The 24,917-nt window shown below is 35.9% G+C and overlaps 1 protein-coding gene across 10 annotated transcripts in view; it reads left to right on the top strand.

The window, feature by feature from the left end:
* Positions 1–24,917, top strand: part of SCAF11 (SR-related CTD associated factor 11) — a 51,892-nt gene that overhangs the window by 19,640 nt on the left and 7,335 nt on the right. For 6 of the 10 annotated variants that reach the window (XM_075148262.1, XM_075148232.1, XM_075148270.1 and 3 more), the window contains exons 4-12: positions 7,808–7,885; positions 8,242–8,298; positions 9,640–9,737; positions 10,810–10,877; positions 11,518–11,573; positions 13,946–14,052; positions 14,980–15,069; positions 16,388–16,494; positions 20,807–23,332. In XM_075148262.1, coding sequence (XP_075004363.1) covers positions 7,808–7,885; positions 8,242–8,298; positions 9,640–9,737; positions 10,810–10,877; positions 11,518–11,573; positions 13,946–14,052; positions 14,980–15,069; positions 16,388–16,494; positions 20,807–23,332 — 3,187 coding nt within the window. The remainder of the gene's footprint in view (positions 1–7,807; positions 7,886–8,241; positions 8,299–9,639; positions 9,738–10,809; positions 10,878–11,517; positions 11,574–13,945; positions 14,053–14,979; positions 15,070–16,387; positions 16,495–20,806; positions 23,333–24,917) is intronic. The other 4 variants (XM_075148280.1, XM_075148252.1, XM_075148289.1 and 1 more) reach the window with 1 other exon arrangement.

Genomic DNA, 24,917 nt, shown 5'->3' with positions numbered 1-24,917 from the left:
CTGCTCTTACATGTTTACAGGTGAAGTAGATGTGATGCCGTAAAAATGGTGGGGGGTTGTTTTCAAAGCTACGTAAGGCTTCTAGTGCTTCTTTCCATTAGTGACATCTGATGGGTAAAACCAGCCAGCCTTCCTTTTCTGAGGATACTTGACAGTTGGACCTGTTGAGTTCATGAAACCCCGTTGCCTAATCTAGTAGTTCTAATTAAAAGTAAAGGAAAAAAAAGTGTTGAAAACTGGCTGACAGATGTTCAGAGGCTTCAGCTATGAGAAGCAGATGAGGTTTTATAGCTTGGAATGATAGAAACATATTACAAGCACGTGGCCATTTGAAGCATGCTGATGCCATGTGTCCACTATTAATATTTAATAAGTAAATGTTTTTATTCTTTTTTTGAGAAGTGTTGCATAAGGTTTAGCTTTCTCTTCTTGTTCTTGGTTGATCATAACTAACAAAAACTAAATAATTGACATGTAGGATAATTTAAGTCACTCTGAATAATGAAGATATAAAAATTATCTGCTCTTTAAAAAATATGCTACCAGATTCTGTTTAAAGATTAAGCATTTTTATTGGGTATAAATAAATTGGTTTTAAAAACACTGTTTTCCTGTTCAAGCACTGGAGGATAACAAAATTGAGAATAAGATTACTGAGCGAAATATTAGGCTTTTTTTTTTTAATGTTCACATTATTTGAAGTGCTCTTTTGTGTATCTACCGTTTCTACAGTTATGTTCCATACACTTAAAGGCTTTGCCAGCAGTCTGTGTTCCAGTTGGATATTTCCTCTATCTCTCTGTGTTGCATCTGGACTTCAAAATATAACAGGAACAACTACTTCTTTAAACTGTTGTTTTCAAATTGTACGTAATCATTGTTCTTCTGAAAGTTTATGGCTTTTGTATGTAATCGTGTAGATTCTAATTAAAACCAGGGTAGTTTAGGCAGACGGTAAGAGTTTGTTTACCATTCTGCTCCCTTTTCTATCTATGAGAGATTTTCAACATTGCAACTGCAGTTAAGTGTCCTGTACCAGCAGGTTTTCTGTCTGCAAGCAGCAGCCATAACACTTTGAAGATTTTGCTTTTTAACAAGAGAGAGAGAGAGAGAGAGAATATAGATAGATATATTGCTTTTAAGTGCACATATATGATAATTGCTTTTAAGTGAGTATCTTCTGGTTTGTTCCATGAAGGGCTAAAAAGGGATAGGAAATTTGCCACAGAACATCTAATATATTAGATCCTGCTGGCTAAATCTGAGCATTTAGTTTCAGAATTAAGTAGCATTACAGTTGACTCTGCTGTATTTTCTTTCCCTTTGAGGCAAGGTGTCCAGCTCCTAAAAGAAAAATGAGGGGGAGACCAGAATCCCCACTAAGAAACTAGTCTTTGGATTAACTTTTTAAAAATGTCCCTCAAATTGTTCTACTCTCTTTGGCTATGTTTACTGTAGCTAATTGCAGCATCTGAGAGCATCACTCTGCACTAATTTCAGTTGCCTACGCTATTAAATTCTCCTATACTATTAGACTGTCATCTTGTGTCCCTTTGGCCATGCTAGCCAGTGCTCGCCCAAGAATTGCTGGGCAGCACTGGACAGGCAGACTGTTGGGGACTGTTTTCAGTAGGCATGCAAAGATTAACATAAATGCCATTCATCCTGTGCTAGCTGTCAACTGCTTCTGTAAACTGACATTGTGTAGTTTACTGATGGAGCCTTTCAAGCTTGAGACTTTGTGTTTCAGTGAGGCTATGTTGGAAGATCTTAAAAAGTAAAAGGCACTAAATCTGCAGCTGTGGTTATAGGACACACCCTTCAACGGGAGTGCTGAAGGACAGTGTAAGTGAAGGGTTGCTTTCAGTGTAAAGAACATGTACATGATAACATTATTCTGCCCACATAACAAAGAGGGAGCTTTGACTATTGCTCTGTGTGTAGGAAAAAAAGGAGGGGGAGGGGACCAACAACAAAAACCACAAAAAAACCCTATCTAGAGTTTTCAAACACCAGTGGTACTGTTGTATTACACCAAGGGAAGTAATTACATTATGTGTTTCTCTTGTCTGTAATACCACTAGTAGGTTAAAACTAGTTGGGTCAAAACTAAATTTTTTAACGTTGTTTTTCTGGTACGCTTGTATTTTGTATGGTAAGCACATATGTTCTGTTTTATAATAATCAGTTCTGAAAGCATTTAAGTAAAGCTAATGTGAGGGGAGGTTAACTAGGTATCTATGGCAAGCAGATACACAAAGTAGCCAAAACCGCCTAGGCTAAGACAACTGCTTTAACAGCAATAGTATCTTGCCTGCATGCATTAGAGGAAAACTCTCCACTTTTTTGTATTTTATTTAAAGAAAACAATCTTAAATTAGAGGAGATATTTACTCTGCTTTACTGTAGGCTTTTTAACTTCCCTTCTGTTTTTCAGAGTGCTAATAAATATACTGGAGATTTCTATTCTTGCTCTTTTATTGGTTCCTCTTATGAACCATCATGAGAGAAGAGTGCTAAAGAAAAGATTCAGTGTGTTGTCTGCATTATTGATGATTGTATAAGAGATGTTGGTTTCAGTTACCCTCCTCTACTAAGCTTATATATCTCAGTCTCTGCACCTGGTCTCCCTCATTCATTTTTCCTCATCTGGAGGATTTGAAAGTGGAGTACATTCAGCTGTAAATTCTCCAAAGCATTGGGGCATATTCAGGTAGGCCCTGTGCAGTATCAGTGGTTGCCTTAATAAAACTATGCAGTTGGCACAGAGTTGTCTTGCATTACGTTTCTAGCGGATGTTCTGTTCTTGGAATAGTCATTTCCTTTGTGCTAGTATAAGGTTTGGATCATTGATTATTTAGAGTATACTGCACATGTATATTCTTCTGAGGGTAAAGAGAGTTACTGGTATGGTAACTGGAATTCTTAATATGTATTCTTTCTGATCTGGATTTCTTTTGTCCTAAAGGATATAGGAAGGAATGAGCATATGTGGCAACAAGCTGCACAGTGATCTGCAGTACAGAGCGCTGTGGGCAGGATTAAGATTACGTTCACGAACCAAATATGCAGTGTGTTCAAAGGAACACTAAACCGAAAAACCAAAACAACAATAAAAAAACAGTCTTGTTTAAGTGTGTCCAAGGTAATGCATACGTAGACAATGCATCTGAGAACTGCTGCATGGAAAACTGTATTAATCAAATTCTTTCAGAAAATCTAGACTTTAGATACCTTTTTTAAAATTACATGTTTGTCTTTGTGGTATACAGTTGTTCTTGGCATATTTCCCTGCTTAAGCAGGGCGGTTGGACAAGATGACCTCCAGAGGTCCCCTCCAACCTTAACCATTTTGTGATTCTGTGATTTATAATGTACATGCAGCAACTTATGAATGTTAATGTTGTTAAAGTGCAGTGCAGAAGTCTATGTGAGTGTTTTTGAGTTTGACTTCAATTATTCCAATAATGTAGTGTCAAAGGAAGTACAATGACACATACAGTATCTTTCTTATCATAGAATTCACAGATTCTTACAAATAATGAATCATTTCACCCTTTCCTGAAGACAGCCACCATTCCAATAGAACTTGTCAACACTTTATGGCAGTTTTGGATTGGAAGTTAAGGACTAGCCAAACACATGATGTAGGTCGAGAGAAGACAGATGTTTAGAATTGTAACTAGGTAGTCTGTTGATTAGCTGTTGAGATTAGAATCTCTGTTCTTATGCACTCTGTATCTTTACTATCCATGAATGATATTTAAAACAAACAAACAAAAAAAAAAAACCACTAACATCTTTTGTCAGAAATAGTGCTTTCCTAAAGCATACAAAAATTTCAAATGTACTTGCTTTTTTTAAGTAGACTGAAAAAAAAGTCATCCTGAGTTTTTACATGCTTCTAGAAAATAGTTCATTTCCTGATGTCTTCCTCCTTTTCTTTCATCAAAATGTGGAGGTGTTTCTCACTACATGTGTTGTTCAGTGAAAAGGGAGACTGTAAGTTGGAGGCAGAATTGCAGGCTTTTTAGTGTACTATTATTACTAGGTGGAGTGAAATATACAGACATTATTTTTACAATCTAAACCCCACCTTTAAGCCTGAATTTAGTTATGAGAATCTGGTATTATTTGTGTTGCTTAACAGGTTCTTTAATAAAGAAGCAGTAAGGAGTGCAGGATCATGTTTCTTTTTGGATCAACTTTTCAATACAGTAGTTGAAGAAGACTTTATTATGGGCCACTTGAAGAAAAAAAAATATAGGGGAAGGGATTTACTGCAGCAACTTTAATTCCATACATCTTGTTACTACTTGTTATGAAACTTCATAACATGGAACTTGATGAGATGGGGATATCTGCCAAAGTTATTTTATCAGCCAAATATGTTTTGGAATTAGCTTGCACGTATTTGTATAGCTTCCTGAAAATTCCCAGCTGGAATATAGTAACTGCTTCAGCCTTTTGTCTACCTCACTTTGTTCAAATGCTGTTTGAAGTGACACGGTTACAATAAGGGACACTTACTCCTTGAGTTTAAAGACCGCAGTTTTGTGGTGCTGTAGCACTTGCAGGAATATTGAACATTGTTATGCCTATGGACCTAAAGCAAGATTTTTCTAGAGGGTCATCAAAACCAAATAAAATACTATGAAATGAGTGTTTGGAAAACTTAGGAACAAATGCACACATGCTCATGAATAGTTTTTCAGGGGTTGCAGACTTCATGAACACTTACATATTTTATGAAGAGAATTCTCCGGATATCACAGATAGGTGAAAGAATGAATCACTGCGGAGTTACCAGTTTTAACACGAAAACTATGAGTAGTTTTGTGTGGAGAGTAAAACAATTGAAGACATTTTGAAATGTGAGTTACTATTCTGTGTTTTTCGAAGAAAAGAAAAGCAACTCACATATACCAGCTGTGAGGTTCTAATGATTTTGATGATTACATTAAATGCTACATGTTCTGATTTTTTAAACGGTACATTAAAGGAAGATATTGTATGAAACTGTGGTTCTTCTAAGGTTGTGATGCATCCCACACCCTTCCTCCCTTGTGCACAATAAAAGAGAGAGCTGCTGCTTAGACTCATTCCATCTCGATGGCTTTTTCATTGTTTTAAATATTTTTCCCCCAAAAGGACAGTGTACATTCAGTATTACTTATGATGCTAGTAGAAGCCTCAGAAGAGAGGAATTGCTAACTTGCCTTGAATGAAAGAAGACTCGGCACTTTCTTTGGTTACTGAACCATCTTCTGAAAAAAGATGAGAGAGATGAGTAAAAGGCCACCACTCCTCATGATTGCTTCTTATAAAAATGTGGTCAACTTTTTTTTACCCTCACTTCTTTCTGTAGCAGCACAAATTCAGTCTTACTCTTGGGAAAAGGGACAGGGGAAACTTTTTTGTTCCATTTCCACTTAAAAGGCTTGTTCTTATATGTTAGCAGACAGATGAGAGCTGATGCACGTTTAGGCAGAAGTGTTATATAGATGAAGTAACCTCTAGCTTTCCTCAGGGCTACCCAACAATTGTACTGTGCTGGAGGCGGTGGGGGTGCACATGGCACTGTCCTGTCTTTACCAGCATTTCTCTTGAGATTTGTTGCAAACTATCAGATAATGCTAGGGCTATGAAAAGCAAATGAGTAGGAGTGGAAAGAGCATCTGCTGTTTCTGAACATATCTGAACCTAATGGTAGCTTTTGATTCTTCCAGAATGTTTTCCTCTCTTTCTACTATTTATAACTATATATAATTGTTAAACACTTGTCCAGAAGAACTAAACATATAACTGTGAACATTTTTCTAGTGGAGCGAAAACACTTGTCATTTGGATTGCTGCTAGTTACACTTACTATTCTATGATACTTCGTTGCAATGAATAAACATAACTTACTGTGACTTAAACTTGGGAACATAATTTAATATTCATGTATAAATTTAATGTAGAAACAGATTGTATTCTTGGAAAAACTTAATTTTCAGCTAAGGTAAATCCTGAAATGAGACTGAAAATTAGTGAGAAAATTAACTTCCTCCTACCTATCTTTGACAGTCTGGTATCTCTTAAGAATCAAAGTATTTACCTTGAAGTTTGCAGCTGATTCAACAGTTAGAGTGCATTGCATACTATCAAATATCCCAATTGAACAATACACTGTTATGTTAGTGTGGTTTAGCTTTACGTTGACTACCGAACAAAAATGGTCTTCATGATCTGAGTCCTTAGGGAACTGGCTTGATTACCCAATATGCTTTTGTTAACTAAGGCCATGACATTGCAGGGAACAATAGTATCCCCCAACAGGGGGAAGTTTTTAGTTAGGATAAAATACCAAAGCATCAAAAGGAGGAGTAATGGCTTTAACTTATGTTCTTGTTCAACAGCTTGTTCATGAAACTACCCCTGGGGTTTTTTGGTTTTGTTTGGTGTTTTTTTTTTAATCAGTCTAACTTTGTTCTGTCTACTTCAATTGAAATCAGAAGCTGCCAGAATGCTTGAGGTTTGGGCGCTGTGTAGGTGAAAAAGAAGCTGAGCACTCTTTGAAATTGAGGAAAGAGCAGAATGAACTGGAAAATGAAAAGCTCCAATGAAAAGACAAGAATGAAGTTCACCACTGAATTTCAGGGCAGAGTTCATATGCAAGTTTCTCATAGCTGCTTATGCAATTCTAATACTGCATCTTGCTTGCATAAATAAAAAGTGTAATACCCTGATAGTTCCCTTAAGGGAAGAAATTGCATGCCTCTTAAGGGCACACAATTCATATACAAGGTTCTTGTTCAGTGGACGAATTAGGGCTGGAGGCTGGGTGTGGGTTTTTTTCTCTTTGTTTTAGAAGACTTCTGAACTGAGCTTGGGAAGGCCAATGGAATGAAGGGGGGTGGGGTGGGGGAAAGAACGAAGATAAAAAAACCAACCAACCAACCAAAGAAAACCCACCAAACCCCCCACAAACACATATGTGGAATTAAAATGAATAAACAGTTCTCTAGCAGCAAAAATTAATATCTAATATGGATTTCTCTAAAAGTTGATTCACTACATGATCCAGTTGGGTGGAACTTCAGTTGAAGCTTCCCTATTCCGTGGTTAATAACATTTTGTTCTTTCTCCGTGTGTGCATGTTGTCTGATGTAATGCAGCCTCAATAAGAGGGCATTTAGGTGATTGGGGAAAAAACAATTAAATCTGTCTTTCCATCAAACTGTAGGGTAAAATAAACTTCTTCAGTTCCATTCTCCTGCAAAGTGATTTGTACAACTTTAGTTGTCTTAAATGTGGGAATCTGTTCTCTCTGCTGACTGCAGAAAAAGGGATGTCAAATAGATACACAAGATGAGGGAAGGTGTTACCCTGTTTGATGTTGGTCTTCCCAGTTTTATGTTTTGGGGGGGACATGACCCAACACACTTTCTATTGAAAAGAACATTAAGAAATAAAACATTAGAACAATAAGAAATAAAAAGGACATATGTGTATTGCTATAAAATCAGGGTTACCTAACAGAGATTAAAAAATGTAGCTAACTTGATGTAAAATGCTTTTCCTTTTTTGAACACAACTTCTGAGCGACATTCTTGTTTCCTTTAGATTTTCCCCTAAGGAGCAATCTACTTACATGAAACAAAATACTGAGTATATGGATAATGTGTGCAAATACATTCTTATTGTAAACAAGATGTAATTTTGTGTATTTCTGTAAGCTACTATAATAGCGAATAAAAGTATAGAAAACTGAGACTTCTCCTAACTTATTACAAGTTTTGTAATAAGGAAAATAATTTTTCAGACACAGGCTTCATGTCCTATTGATCGCAGACCATTTCAAGCAGTATGCAGGCTTGATGCATTAGAAAAGCAGATAAAGGTAAGTTCCAGACTAATTTTCTTAAATAACTTCAGTTGTAGGAACACCCAAGTTATGCTGCAGCCTTTTATTCATATGTCTGTGTTAAATAAGCTTTCCTAACAAAATAATTATTGCTTTAATGTTTCTATTACATATTTGAAGCTAGGAATTATTCTTGATTTTTTTTCACAGCAAGTGTTTAAAGTAATAATAATCACAAAGCTGCTATTGCTACTTTATAGTATCTTTGAGCGTTCCTGATATATCCAAGAATAGAAGTATAGTAATTGGTCTCAGAGTGTTTTTTAACTAGGTTTTGTAAACAAGTGCTATATCAATTAGCATGCAGTCTTGCGATTTTTTTTTTTTTTTAGGCTGAGGTGAATCTTGTATGTTCACAGCCTCTAATTCACAGACAAAAACACATGAAGGCAAGAGGAATCACTTAATGTTAAGCCTTGTTCTACCTAAATTTCTGAATTTTTTCAGCTTTCAACTCTTCTGAATAATACTGCTGTGGAGAGTAGTTTATCAAGTAGGAAAATAAAACTTGACTCTGATAGATGATCTTGAAAATGTATGTAGAAAGATGGTGATAATTCTGTGAACAGTTTTGAAATTCTGTGGTGAAATTATGGTTATACGTAATTCCTAAGCTGTTGGTTTTGCATTTTGCTATGTTTAGAAAAACCCATTTCTTGTGCTTCTAGAGGCCCAGGTAGTCAACTGCAAAGGAACTAGACTGACAGCCGCAGATACTTCCTTCTCATAGAAAACCATGCTAGCGTATTTTATCTTCCTTGTTTCTAAAGAATCAAGGAAGCAGCTGAAACAAGATAAACTGAAGTTTTCATTTGGAAGAGTGTAAAGGCTGCATCAAAATATACTTTGAAAGGTTCTTTGTTCGTAGAACTGCAGTGAAAGGTTCTTTGTTCGTAGAACTGCAGTGTAAACAGGTGGGCAGAGAACAAGGGTCCTGCTCTGAAAAAAGAGCCACTGGAGCAGTAGGGATAGATGGAATGTGTACCGAGAAATGCTGACACAGTGGTCAATATTAGCAGGGGCACTATCGGGACATTGGCAGCTTTCCCTTTGTGATATTCGTAACCAGAATGCTAATAGCTTAAGGAGTTGCATATAAAGCCAAGATTCTAGAATGAAGAAATACAGAATATCTAATGCAAACAATTGCAATGTAACCATTGAAGTAACTTCATAGTATGTAATAAAAATTTGTATTGCTTTCTTAGAATTTTGAAGATGTGGAAAAAAAACAATGTTATATAAAATCCATAAGTTATTTTACTCTAGAGGAAAATTGGGTGCTTTTTAATTATGAGGAAGCATTTGAAATGGAGTGATAGTTCAGCATTTTCCTAAGCTGAACCTTGTGTATTCAGATCAACCAACTTCGTTTAAAAAACTTAGCTCCCAAATTCTCAATGGAAGATAGCGCATAGCTTTGAGATACTTGCCATGGCAGTCTGAATGTTCAGGGATTTTCTGGAATTAGTAGGTCTTGTGGAATTAGTATGCATCTCTGGCATAGCCAATATACATATCAAGGTGGAGTTTTTTTCCATTTCATGAAAAACAAATGACAAAAAGTTTCAGATCTGCAAACTGTGAGATTAAAGAAGTAATGATTTGAAATGGTTTCGAGTCCTTCTGTTTGAGCTTATTTTTTCTGTAGACCTTAAGAGTCTTTGAATGTATTTAAAGCCCATGTGTATTGAGATTCTAGACTGGATTGCCTTTATTTTTCAATACAGGTTCAGGTTAAAAAACAACTAAGGAGGAAGGAAGAAGAGGAAAACTGTACCTGCAATAAAAGAAAATATAGCCATGCGAAGATGAGAAGCTTTGTGAGGTTGGTTGCCCACTTAATTTCAAGCATTCTGACTGGAATATTAAAAATATAAGTTTAACTGTTTTAAAATGTACACCCTGAAAATTTTTTAAAAATTAAGTTTATTTTAAAATAAACTATTTTCCATCAGTGGTAGTTTAGCTTTACTTTTATCACTGATGTAATTCCCACTTGAATACTTACAATAGCAAGCAAGAAGTAAGGAGCAACGTATTTCTTGCATCGAGTTCTGTGAAAGTTGCATTTTTCAAGCTATTCTGACAGATTTCTTATTAATTTGAATTAAGATTTTATGGCTAGATCATATTTTAACAATATAAATCATCATCTTTGATTATCTAAACAGACACGCCCTTTCTTGCATATTAACATAAACATTGGTGGTGTTCCTCTCTTACTATAAAATGTTGTAGTCAAGAACTGATTTTATTCTAGTGAGTTTGAGAGGGAACTGTGGAAATACCATTCCTGTTTTGAGAAGCTTTATCTTGTCACATTTGCTGCATTGTATAACGGGAAGCTTAGGTTTACACAGACTTATTTCACAAAATAGTGATAATATAAAGTCAGTATTTAATGGAATGTATGATATATACAGAGTTCTTGAGATTGAAATTGAAGCAGACTTCACTACAGAAAAGACAACTGGAAGTAAACTACCTTTTTTGGCTCTTAGAAAATAAATAAGGTTGCCTTTGCACCTCCCCGTTTTGAATCACCATTGACTTTGATATTCTTCAAAGTATTTATGCAAGCAGGTTATAACATCTTTCACATGTTGCCATGAAATCAAGAAAATCAACATTCAGATTTAATACGGGATATTAATTTTTGTTGTGTAAACGGATTTTCTTTTTTTTCCATCTGTAAGCTTTGTGAAGCCCTGTGGCTTTTAACGTATGGAAGATGATATACATAATGCAAGTTCAGGTTTTAATAGCAGTCAGAACTTAGTTTATGTGCACGAAATAAAAATTCCTTAAAATATGAGCTGAATTTGTTTGGATGCATATACTGTTAGCTTAAATATGCCCAGAAATAACTTTTGTAATATCTTTTGTTAATCTTGCAGAAGAGCTGTATGTCCAGACAGAGGGCCATTAACAGCAAAATTAAGCAAAGTTGTAAAGAAAAAATACAGTAAGTTGGTATTTGTCTTCCATTTGCTAGGATTGCTGATTTTTATTGAGGAACTCTAGAATTTCTTTTCTTGATCAGCCAATTTAATTTTTTTTTTTTAATTACTTACATTTGCACATGAAAACCAAATACCAAGGAGTGGAAGCGTGGAACTTAAGAGAACAAAATTGCGATATGTGAAACTACTGTTTTTATTCTACCGGAAAGACTGCCTCTTCAATTTCAGTGAAATGGATTTGGTTTCAGCCTAAAGTAATTTTCTGCATCAGACAATTGGTACACAGCTAATGACTAACTTTTATTCACGGGAATTTTTTTGGTGAGAGTTCAGACACAAGAAGCACTTAGCTGTACTTTGGGGCTGCCATTTTGAGAGGCGTGTTTAGTAGATATTGTTCTGTAAGTGTGTTCATAACTTAGGAAACTAAGTAAATATCTGAAGTGGTGAAAACTGCTTGATATATAAAAAGCTATTGTGAATGTGCGTGCATTTTAATTTTACTTAGTTTGTATGTAAACATTGTAAATACACTTGAGATACTTTTTTCATTAACCTGTCATTGCATTAATGATTTTGACAAATAATTAAAAACTAATATGCTAAAGTTAATATCAAAGTTTTGTTTCTTACTCCACACAGGTAATATTTTGTATGACAAACGGAACAAGAAAGCTTTGTCTGTGAAGATAAACAAGGTTGGTTCTCATAATGAAACATTTGTGAACTTTTTTTTCATGAAATGAAAACATTTTTAAAACTACCTTTCTGCTTATTTTTAAGGTCAACTTCTATTTGTTAATTTTAGTATGATGCAAACTTTGTTATTTTGTCTCTTTTTGACTTAAAGGAAGTAATTCAAATATAGTGCTAGGTTATATGAGCTTCTCTCTCAGATTTAACTTAGTTTTGTGGTGGTAAATATTTTCATTTAGATTAGGATGTTACATTATAAGATACTGTAACTATTCTGTTTTCATCTTTCTTCACCAAAAGAAGGTGGTATCAGCTACCAGCTGTTGGCCAAGTACCATTATATGAAGGATATGAAGCGTTTCATTATTTTCATGAAAATACATAGTTGTAATCAACCCATTAATTTGTTATTTGAATAAGCCATAGATGGTATAGTTTGCATCAAGTTATTTTTTTAATGGGAGATTACACAAGAATGTTTGTGCTTCCGGGTTTCTTGTTTAGTTCATGAATTTTAACCTATAACACAGGTTTATAATATGCAGAATTTATAAGGAGCTATAAAGGCTCTGTTGTTTGATTTCTGCCTTCCCTCCTTTCAAAAATACTTCGTGTCTCTGGGACGCAAGTCTGTGATCAGTGCTTTCTTACTCACAGTTGTACCTGTAAAGGTATTTGCATGAAATAGTTTTAGGCCATAAATTTCATTCTGAAGCATAAATGTCATCGTTCTCCATCATTCTGTCTTACCAGAAGTTTAAAAATTTGGAGGAAAAACTGTCTTCAAGTCCCTGTTTTGCCTGCTGCCTTGCTTCATGTGGTATATGGGCACATACTGCATCATGTGTGTTTCCAGTAGCTGGTGGCCTGAGTTGTCACTTTTATTTGGTGCTTATACATCATAGTTCTCAGGGATATCTTTAGCTCCAGCCTTCCCCTTCAAAGTCAGGTATTTAGAAATTTTTGTTCTGTACCATGTAAAGTTAAAGGTACCTTTCATTGAATTGAAGAGGTTTTGAACTGGAAGGATAGGGCTTAATGGTAGATCAACCCCTAATTTGACTTCATGGTTGGTGAATGCTTTCATATCTAGTTTCACTAGTTTATTGTGCACTATTTAATAACATTAATGTCTCAAATGGTAACTGTTGCAAAAAAGGTGCGTAAACAAAAGTAGAGCCATTAAAAACCTTCAGGAGGGGGTACAGGCTCAATTATCCAATAAACGTTCAAAATTTAAAATAATTTAAAAGAAAGCACTGTTTTGCTAACAACCACTTCGTAAGGATATTTGTGGAACATCTGAATAGCTTGTTTAGATGGAGGGAGAAATGTTAATGTTCAAAATGGTAGTATTTTTAAAATAAAACTTAAAGCCAAACTTACAGTTTGCACACTGATGAAATAGTTCCCATCAAAACCAGCTCTCTGTGCCAAAGTTTGATGGAACATGTGGATAATGACTGCATACTTGAGACATACATTTATGTACATCCCGTTACAAAGAAAATGATGGGAAGACCCTGTAAGTTCCCATTTTAAAATACCAGTCATGGGGAACAAACAGGAACGTTTTAATCAGATTTGATGTGGCATTAGCCCTTTAGGTGAAAAGACATAAATGGCAAAAATGGGTCAGTGTAGGTAAGTGTGTCAGTCTGGTAGTCTGGGAGGAGTGTTTGGAGGGTTATTGTTCGGCTTTTTTTCCCCTGCAGCCAGCCCAGAACACAGCAATAGCAACAGAGTTTACTGTACACAACGCAAAAGGCAATATGCTAGCATACATTGGGTGGCTCAGTGTTTTTGGCAATTGAAATAAAAGGTGGTATTTGTTGAAATATGAAGAGGATTCTGAATATTGTGCCATTGTGTGAGGGCCCAGTAAAGAGACGCACCAGTCAATCTTTGATTTTGTAATCCTACCTGAAGGCAAAGGAGAATCCCAGCTACTTACATTAGGTTTTCTTGTTAGTTTGAAACCAAACATTCAGTGAACTGCTGTGAAGGGTCTGTCTGAAGGTGCTAGCACTGTACTTACTGTGGTTCATTAGGTAGCAGAAATGGGAATTGTGAAATAGTAAAGATCAGGCTCATTTATTCATAATTTCTGTATGGAGCATTAAAGATTTTGCCGTGGAAAGCCTATATAAAATACCAAGTTTATCTGCAAAGAGCAGGTGTTGAAAATTTAGAGACTGAATAGAGAAAAGTTATTTGCTGTAATTGCAAATCTCAGCATATAACTACGGAGGTACTATGGTGCCTGCTTTTTGTGAGCTAAAGTCTTGCTGACATTTAATTTCAGTGCATCTTCATGTATTAAATGTTAATTATTTTATTTTGGATGTCTTTAATTCATACACTTTTTTTGTAGCCCAGAAGACAGACCTGCTGGAATGAGTGCTTCAGAACTAACTTCTTCAGCACGCTTCTTGCCAGTGGTAGCAATGAAGAATCCTTTTTTAGCTGCAGAAATGACTGGTTGGTATATACCAGTGCTTAATATAAACTGATGGGTTACTGTATTGTAGATGCTATAGTTCCTTCTGCTTCTATCTGTATATACTGTCTTGAAAGATTTTGAAGATTGGCTGGTTTTATATTCATGGATAAAGAGCAGCTAAACACAAACATTTTAACATTAGTATTGTTAAGGGCACACCTCAATTTCCATCATGTGTTCAGCATTAAAACACTTACGTGTGTGCTTTTAATCTCATTGATTTAATAGGAGTTAATAAGTTTTATTTCTACTCCTCATATTTAAACTCTTTGCTGAATTGAAGCCCTGGATAGGAAGGGGTTAGTCCTGTTATTACAACAGCAGTTAGAAAACAGGGTATTTACTGTTAACTGTTTTGCTATCAGAAACAATTTTTGTTGTTGTTCCTTAACTTCAAGAGGAATACTTTAAACATACATGAAGCGATTTTGCTTAATGAGCCTAGTACTTAAGAATGGGTGTAAAAAATATTTTTTTTGTTGAGAAGATGGAAGAAAAAGAACAGTCTAGAAGAACGTTATTTGGATAATATGGCCTAATCAAAAAAATGATTGTGTCTGTATGTTTTCAGCAGTCTGTAAATGAAGAAAACTTTTTGCCGTGCATGCAACAGTATTAGTTTGTCAAGGATGCAAAGTTTCTCCATCTTTCAACTCCCCAGAAGACACATTTCATCTCCCGTTTCCGATTGTGTCTGCCTCATTTATTTAGGAGTTCAGTTATGTTTACTATGACTGCTTTTTTCCCTCTACACACTAATCGTGCATAGTTTCATCATGACTGTTGAAAATTCTAGTACAGTTAAATTTTGAAAAAAGTCATTGATAGAAGCAATTATTGAAATACAAAATTGTCATAGTACAAGGTTACTTTTTGTAACTTTTTGTATGAAACTTGTATTTTAGTACAGAATTCACAGAAGTCAACGCAGCGATCAGACAGAAGAGACAAGAATTGGAATTGTCCTGTTCATCTGTGCTTGCTAGAGTTGAAAGGTGTGTGTTTTATATTCATAGTGCAAAGGTTCTTAATATCATACTCCAAGTTTGGAATTTGATTAATTCAAATTGCTCTTTTGATAGAACATCATTTGATCATAAAACTAAATAGTGTTTGCATGTAACTTGTTAAATTTTTGTGTATTTGCCGCATGCTATTTTTATGTCAATAGATTCTCTTCTGTATATCTTAATGCTTTTTTAATACTCATGACAAGCATAGTAACTCCACTGACTTGTGCATCTTAATATGTCACTTTTTCACAGAAATGCAAGTTTAAATATATTTTCGATGTGGAAGCTAGTGTTCAATGTGCTTTTTAAATTATTTCTATCATTAGAAATCAGACTACTTTTGCTTTAACATCAGTCTGATTCTGATTTCCCTCCCTTCCTTTCATGGATTGGTTCTAACACTTCTTTCTGTAGTTGTTTATAAACAAATGCATCTCGAAAGAGTTAAGAGGAGCTCTATTGAATGAAACAGAGAACGTAAAATAATTTTTTTTGGTCAGAGAGCAGATGCGTGTTAAAACATGCCTAAGGATGTTTTCATGAATATAAAGCAGAAGCATAAAAGTAACTGATTTTAAAGTAACACAGTAAGAAATTGATTCTGTATATGATCTTAATTTCACTACATATCTCTTTAGTCTCCTTGGCATAAAATAAAGGCTAAAAACAAAAGAGCAAGTAAAGAGATTTTTAATTGTAATCAAAAGTTGTACCTAGGATTTAAATAATGAATTTAAATTTTTTTACATGTACTTTTCCTTGTGGAAAGTTTCATTCTAACTAAGTGATAACTTAAAAATTGTAGATCTATAGCTAAACTCTGTTTTCGCCCAAGGTTTGCTGAGGGAACCTGAATAAGTATATATTTATCTTGGTTTTTTAAAAAAAAAAAAAAAAAAAAGAAGCAAGCCTTTACTAAATATTTGTGTAGACTATTTCTCATTTTTCTGCAGAAAAGGCTATTCTTCTGCTGAAGTACTAAATCAGTGTTCAGAATTTTATTTCCAGCAGTATAGCCTACTAATTTGGAGTAGACTGTTTGTTACAGTTCTATGTTTGGCTTTGAAGAAAGCCAAATGTATATTGCTTGAACATAACGGACGTTGTTCAAACTGTTTTGCTAGATTAGGCAAATTAAATAAGAGAAGGAAAGTTTTGTTCTCTGTCAACTTTGCCTTTCTCTCCAACTGTGATGAGGTTGGAAGTGTCATGGTTGCCTAATGTTTTGGTTTTGTGCACTGTTTCCAAAACCTGCTACAAACAGCTAAAACAACTAACATTAATGCTTTTACTTTTCCAGAATTCCTTTAATGTCTTACGGAGCTGAAGCTGAGGCCTTTCTTCTCACTTCTACTACAGTAGCAGGGACAATTCTTCCAACAAATATCAGGCCTTTGGAAAACTTTGGTAAACTTTTTTTTTGTAAGTTTTATTTATAGCTCATGTGGAGTATTGTTAAAATATGATACTTGGAAATCAAAGCAGAGTATATAGTTACAGTTAACAAAAAAACCAACCTGTTTTGATGCAGTTTAGTACTATTTCAAAACCAGCTGGATTATTTCTGAAATGAGAATATAGAAGATGAACCAGCCATCCCAAAACTGGCATAACTGTTCTTCATTTGAAGATTAAAATAATAAGTACTTAATTCCATTTCTAAATTCAACGCTTTCTTTCATGTTACAACTTCTTTTCCTATTGTTCAAGGATAAATCTCATTTTGATACATTATGAATGGCTTGACATATTTCAGTGGTATATTGTGCAGTGTGAAGAATAAACTATTTCCTGACAGAGAAGAGGAGTAGTGAGGAAACAGTGCCGTGTATGGATCTCTTTCAGTATGCCTACAAGCTCTACGGGGCAAAAGTGCTTGAGCTCCAGGATCTGGCAGGAATTTAGCAGAAGACAAAGACATGGAAAGAATTGCCTTCCTGCAGTTGCTTTAACAGCTTGTCTCTCCATGCTCAGCAAGAATGTAGTTTTTCCTTCCAACAGGCTGCACAAGTTCAAAGAAGTGAAAACAAAGGAGTGCTCTTTTTTAAGGCTAGAGATAATACCTTCTTTGAATTGGCAATTATACTACTTTCACTTGACTAGTAGGCAAAGAGATAGGAGAGATCTGGGTCTCTTGGCTTACAAAAATTGTGCGGAAGTAAGTGAATTGCTGGCGTTAAGTAGTAGAAGGATCATGAAAAAGATGCTTTATTCATTCATATTCTTCATTCCTGTTTAAGGTACTTATTTCACCTCCGCATTCCCCAGTGTAAAATGGATAGGTTGCTTCCTGACGCCTCTGATGTTTGGCAGTGCAATTTGGCAGTGCAATTTGACTGATCCTTAACCATTTCTGCTTCTAGTAGTAATTAGTATACATGCTAGTTTGTATCTCTTGACTTCCCTTCACCTTTCTACTTACACAGTCAGACGACTTTGTTAATATGCACCAGAAGCATTAAAAAAAAAAAAAAAGAAAAACCAGTTTTTTCCCTCATCAGAAGGATGAAGAATATTTAAATAAGCTCCAAATTATTTTTCAACATTAGACTATTTAGAACATGTGAGTAATTGCTGTTGATAATATTAGCAACTGATCTACAAATACTGATAGCATTGTCAACTCCTAAGGCAGAACATGGAACTAAATCCCTTAATCTATCTTTTGGGAGAGGCAGGAGATTTTGAGTTTGAGTCTTGACAGCAAAAGAAAAGGAAAATTTTTTTTTCAGATGTTTTTGTTTCAAAATTTATATTTAGAATTTTCTCACTTGTTGTCTTGATTAGAACTTTGATACCTTTAATATAAGCATTCCACTTCCTCTCTTAAAGGTGTGACTTTTGAAATGTGAAACTATCGAGCTAACAAGACACAGCAAATAAATTCTTAAGTTATTTTTGTATGTTTCCATATGTTCTTGCCACACCTGAACTAAAGTTCAGATGTTTAATGTAACATATTACTTATACTGTGGACAAAGTGGAAGACAGTCATCAAGATTGAATCTTAAAACATTGTCGTATGTTGACACTAAAGTTTTAAGTCATCTTCAAGTTTGACTTAAAAACTTCCTACTGATAAGAAGCATGCAGGAACTAAGGACACAGAGTCTTCGAATTTCCTAGTGAAACTAGGGGATGTTGGATGTGAAGATGTCCCTTGAGGATTTTGGTCACATTCTGTTGAGTGTTCCTTCCCTATTCAGTTTTTATATAGCAATTGAGGAAAAGACATTCACAAAAAAAGGTAAGGACAAAAGCAAGGAGAAACCTAACCTGAATTCTGTTAGAGATGCATGGCAAATATATATAAAGGAGACGGGAGCAAGGCCTTCTCTTAGAGAGAAGAAAGAGATGAAGGAAAAGGCAGAAGATGGAGGAAACGGGGGGGGACTGGGATTTTCTGCAAAGGTGGAAAACAGGAGAAAAATGAAGAAAATACTGAAAATAGACGCATACACAAAAAAAGCAAACTGGATCTTGTGATTCTTACTAAATTGTGTCTGAAAGATGGTCACATAAGATTTTTGGGGTGGATTTTGGGGGGTTTTTTCTTTTTTTTTTTTTTTTAATTAATTTTTACACACCCCACCCCACCTTCTTGGTCACACCTAAAGTGTACAGTTTTGCATCAGAGTAGTAGTTGACAGTTGCTTCCAGAGTTGTGTAAGGAGGCATACAAGTATCAATTATGGTCACGGAACTGTACTGCCTGAATCTTCCCTGTAGCTGCTGCAGTTTTTTTGGATTCTCTTACCATTATATAGTCTTTTTACTAATTTGACCTGAAAATGCATTAGTGAATTTAGAAATACCATTATGATTTAGGCTGGCATTATGCAGTTCTGGCATTATGCATGATTAAAATATCTTTTAAATAAAGATTCAGTGAGCTGAAATGCCTTGTATTTGGTCAAAGTCCAAAGCTTTTGAAGCTTGTCTGTTAAAATTTTACAAGTAGTAAAGAATGCTGAAAAGAGGCTTGTGTTTCACAAGTAGACTTTGAAAGTGCCACAAAAATAACTTGCCTTTTAATTCTGTCAGGATTCCCATGTTCCATTTGAAGAAAATCATCACAGATGTTATATGTCATTACAAATTTTTAGTATCTGACTTTCTTTGAAGATGTAGTTAGTTGGAGACTAACACATGTGGCTGAATAACTGCTGGTTAACCACTATGAAGTCACTTTCTAACAAAATTATTAGGGAGACTGTTACAGTACATACCTCAAATAGTGCCAGTCACCTAAAACTCCTTTGGAACTTCTTTACCATGTTCTCTTTTAAATGTATGGTACCTTCTATACAATTGATACCATCGGTTTTCATTATCTTAAGTGATAATTTGATCAGTGGACATCTGAAAACCACAACTAGTTTTTTTTCATGTTCAGGCAGATTATTGCATGTTTTTGATTCTGCTAACATAGTAATAAGTGATAGAGGATTTTGTGCTGTTACATACTTGTCTTTTTCCTATCTTATTTTTATATAACTTGTTTAAGAATACATTAAACATATTTTAGTGCAGTAAAAGCATGGGAAATAACAACATTAGTCAGAGAGTTAGAATCAAGAGTTTGTGTGATGTGATAAATACATTGCAAAATCCATAGAAATTAATCCTTCTTAGCAAGTTTCTACTATTTGTGTATGAAAATGAGGCTGTAGAAAGAACTAATTTAAACACCAAATTCTTTATGCTTTCTGAAGTCTATGCAAAGTATGAAACAAATTAATGGACTTCTCAAGAAATTAATTTGGTTTTGAAGTGAGTATTACATTCAAGTATATTTACTTATCATCAATCTTTAATTCCTGAGCTGTCCCTCATAAGCTTTCGTAGGTATCAAGAGTACATTCTGTTCCCTTTGCAGTGAATATAACCCTTGGCTTCCCTACAAAGACTTTTGTCAAATTGTGGATTGCATGAAATAAATGAATACAGTATCAAAACAAGAACTCCTGTGCTGCTATGTGCCACTTACGGTCACTCTTCTTACAGCTTTAGGGTTTTTTATGCACCCTAGGCTGCCCCAGAACTTGCACTCCTCATTCAGTTCGTTAAGTGCTGCAGGCACCCGGGGGGCCTTGCGGCAGAGTTTAAGTCCAGTTTGCTGTGGAGCATGCAGGGTCTGTCTTATAATTGGTGAAAGAGTTTGCACTGTCTGAAATTCGATTTTGTAGAGAGGTATGCTGTCATTGCTGCTTCTGATCTGCTGCTTCCCATGTGATCATCCACTGACGGCCATTTAAAAATGTCACTTTCTGTAGAATTGAGCTTCACTTCTGCAGTATTGAGGCTTCACTGCCAACAGGCCTGCATTTTAGAATGACAGGAACTGCTATATGCTAACAATGTCGTGTGGTTAATTTGTTACTTCTCTAAGAGCTTAAATGCTAACTGTCTTTGAACAGCAGTATCAATAGCAGTTTCATTGTGAATGCCTTTACTGTTCATGTAGCTATGCCAGCACTGCTTCTAAAATGTGTGTTTAGATGTCACATTGTTAGCTTGATTCTGTTCTTTAAAGAAGTTGTCTGCGCTCAAAAAAAAAATTTAAATTTATCTACTTAAGCTATGCCAGCATTTCATAGTAAATCTTACATTGTATTATTTGAGGATATGTGTTAAACCGGAGAAGGTCATTTTATGTTCTTAACCGTGTTTGGATAAATGGTTATTATCAAACTTTAATGTATTCTGCTTTTATTAGAATCATTAGGCAAAGGATATGCTGTTGCATGTACCCAAGAAGGAGAAGAAAAAAAGCAAGCTTCTGGTTCATCTGGCACTAGAGGAACTAGAAGGAAATCAGTTAATACTACTCCTAGAAGAAGGTCTGCACGAAACAGCAAAAATGAGACTTTGGGTCAATCTCGGAGCTCACCTCGGTCAAGCAGTTCTGCGTGTGGTGCCCCTGATGGCAATAATCCATCTCTGAATAGATCTCCTTCAGAATCAGAGAAGGCTCCTCCAAAACGGAAGTCTAAAAGAATAGTTAAACAACAAACACCCGTGGTTAAAAAGAGACTGAGAAGTTCTGCACGTTCTGAAAAATTGCCCAGTGATTCAGCGGAAGATGATGACATTGCTGAGTCTGAAGCAGTTCTAACATCAGATAAAGACCAGCAGTCAGATAATGAAAGCAATAATGCAAACCTTCCACAGAAAAATAATGCAGAAACAGAATCTGCGAATGGATTGGAAAGCTGTACTGAACATGCAGAAATTGAGGGAGCTACAGGAGAATGTGACAAAGATGAAGATACTTCAGGCAATGCGGATGTAAGTTTTTCTGTCCGAGAGCCTCCAGTACTAACTTTAGGAGGCGAAAGTCAGGAACCTGAAGTAAAAGGTGTTGCTGAAAAAAATACAGATCTTGAGAATCAGGACGTCTGTGAAAATACTCTTGAACAAATGGAAACAGTAGCTAGTCCCGGAGATGAAGTATGTGACCTTGCAACTTTTGAAAAAGTAGATCAGACATTGTGTAGTCCTCAAAATCAATTGATGGAGAACGTAGAAACTTTGACAAAAATAGATCAAACCGTAGCTAGTCCAGAAAATGAATTGTTGGAATATCCAGAACCTTTGGGAAAAGATCAGCCATTAGAAAGCCCCAGAAGCGAATTGCCTGAGCATCCAGAAGCCGTAGAAATAGATGATTCTGAGGCTGAAGAAAAAACAGTAGTAGACACTGCAAGTACAAATATTGAAAACTTAAAAACTGTTCAAGATGAAGAACCAGATACATTAATACACAATATTTCTATGGACAGTACGTCAGAACAATCCTTAAAAGAGAACGCCATACCAGACAGTGAAGAGGGTAGAACTTCAGAGTCATCCCAGGTGAATGCTGAACATAAACATTTTGGTGAAGATAACAATGAAATGATACCAATGGATTGTGACTCATTTTGCAGTGACCAGAATGAACCTCAGATTGAGCAGTTACCACCAGTTGAAAGTACAGAGCAAGGAGAATTGAACTTACAGTGTGATGCAGGAAACTGTACATCAGTTTCAGGACTTTCTGATGAAAAAAGTGAAACTATTCCTCAAGAAAGAGAGTGCCAGTCAGAACTCAAAAAAGATAAAAAGACTCGAACTAGAAGGTCTAGGTTTCACTCTCCGTCAACAACTTGGTCTCCTTCTAGGAGAGAGGGCAGGAAATCTCAATCACCATCCCCTAAAAGGGAGATGACCAGAGACAGGAGCTCACGATCACCCAAGAAGGAAACTGTGAGGGAGGGAAGGAGATCTTTATCTCGTTCTCCAAAGAGAGACACACTCAAAGATGAGAAAAAAACACCATCTCGGTCTCCCAAAAGGGAAACTGTCAGGGAAAGCAGGAGATCATCTTCTCGGTCAAGAACGAAGGATTCGTCTCCGAGGCAAAAATCTAGATCTCGAAGCAGTGATAGAGATAGTCTAAGAAGAGATCGTGACAGAGAAAGAAGAAATAGGAGGTGGTCTAGGTCACGGTCACGATCTAGGTCACGGTCTAGGTCACGGTCACGATCTAGGACAAGAAATAAGGGTACTTCGTTCTCTAGAAATGAGAGGGACAGTCATTCACCTCGATGGAAAGAGAGGTGGGCAAATGACAGCTGGAGGAGTCCCAGAGGAAATGATCGATACAGAAGAAGTGATCAAGAGAAACAGAATGAAAGTCTTAAAAAAGAGGACAATACAGAAAAAACCAATGACAATCAATGTTCTTCAGACAAGCGGAGGAATGATTGTCCGGATTGGGTAATGGAAAGGATAAACTCCGTTCCTGAAGTTAGGAACAGAGAGAGAGATAAACCACATTGGGAAGACGGCAGGCATGATAATTCAGGACACTCTTGGAATAAAAACTTTGGTTCAGGTTGGATTCCAAATCGAGGGAGAGGTCAGCGTGGCCGAGGTGGGCGTGGAAGAGGTGGTTTCATGTATGGAGACCAGAGTGAAAATCACTGGCAAAATAGAAAACCTCTCTCAGGGAACTCCAATGGTTCTGGGAATGAAACGTCAAGGTTCCCAGAACATCAGCCATACAAGCGTAAGAATGAACAAGATTATTCTTTCGATACGCCTGCTGACAGATCTGGGTGGACATCTGCATCCAGCTGGGCTGTAAGAAAGACTTTACCTGCTGATGTGCAGAATTATTATTCAAGAAGAGGACGCAATTCATCAAGCCCACAGTCTGGATGGGGAATGAGACAAGAAGAGGAGACACCTGAACAAGGTATTCATAGTTTTGAAACATAAAAGCTTAGTCAGAGCTGCAGTGGCTGAGTAAAATCCTAGTCACATTGACCTATCTCGAGTTGATTAGTTCTTCGAAATAATTCAGGGTGAATCTATAGTCTTTTTGCAATATGGAGGTTCGTAGGTGTGGAGTCTGGGGATTTCTTGTGTTTTGATGGCGTTTTGCTGGCTTTTTGGTTTTGCTTAAAGTTAACGTTAGACATAATTTAAGGACTACGCATCTGAAGAATGCTACTTAAGTAAATCGATTTCGTTGAGGAGAAATTGTATCTTCTTCATGCACACCTTTTAAAAAGGGTAATTTTTTTCAAGGAGATTTGCATTTGCCTGCACAGACCCACACAGTAGATTCCTAGAGATGACAAATCATTATGTTGATGCTTGTCTTGCTTCTAAATAAGCATTTTCCTCTCTCTATATGTTTAAAAAATCTAGGGAGATTTATAAATACAAAAACGGTACTTTTACTGTACTTCAGCATTAGAATTCCTCTAAAGCCTCAATAGAAGTCTAATATTTTTGAGTATTTTATATCTAAAAGGTAACTGCCCTGACAGAAATAAACTTTTTGTAGAAAGTGAGTTAACTGTGGATGAGATTGATTCTGAATATCTAAGAAGTCATCCACAGATTAATAATGCTCTGAAGTAAAAGATAGATGTGAATTGTACTTAAAAACTGTAAAATCCAGTTCTGAAGGTAACCACACTTGCACTTTCCTATTGTCTCTCTGTTTTGTCTTTCATTTTTACCCGTTTTCATCCTACATGCCAGCAGTTTTCTCCCTCTTTTCAGAGACAACTGCATCAGTGGCTTCTTAGTTTTGAGGCAACTTTGTCAACCTTTGGTCTGCCTTCTTTGCTGCAGGCAAAATTTATCAAACCTTTAATTGAAAGTATTGTGTGATTCGTAGACTTTATTTCCCACAGTTCAGGAACAATCACACTGTTATGTTAGCTTTTGGAACGTGAATTCAGCTGAGAATAGTACAGTGATCTCTTAAAACTGGATAAACCAGGCTAGGTTGGCATCATGATATGGTCCTGGACTGACCTTGCTTGAGAAGGGGAGTTGGATTAGATGGTCTCAATAGGTCCCCTCTAACCTCAGTGATTTTGTTATCCCGTGATCTTTAAAAAAAAAAGTGATTTGGGGTGAAGCATAAGGGTTTAAATCCCAATCCTTGTAAATTAGGTGACAGGGTTCCTCAGGGAAGGGATCCTAAGGGAAGGACATCTGAATTATAACCCGTTAACTGTTTTTCAGAACTAATTTCTTGCCTTTTGGAAGGTTTGCTGCTTGTATCTAGACTTTAACTTTTTGGCTTCTGTTGAAGATAGAGTGAGATAGTAAAGTAATTTTTTAAAGAAGTGCCACCCCAAGAAGTTATTTTTACTTCTAGACTTTACCGTTGTACCATTACAGGGTTTTTGAACAACTCTTTCTGAATATGAACATCTTGGAAATTGTTTGAGGATGATTTATTATTCAATGAGAAAAAAACAGAGTATTTCTATAGTTACCAGAAATGGCTACAGTGAGTGTGTGTGAATCAGGCAAAG

Source organism: Calonectris borealis, chromosome 1 (assembly GCF_964195595.1).
Source record: "Calonectris borealis chromosome 1, bCalBor7.hap1.2, whole genome shotgun sequence".
Taxonomy (NCBI): domain Eukaryota; kingdom Metazoa; phylum Chordata; class Aves; order Procellariiformes; family Procellariidae; genus Calonectris; species Calonectris borealis.
The sequence above is the reverse complement of the archived record's forward strand: the minus strand, read 5'-3'. Positions and strand labels throughout refer to the sequence as shown.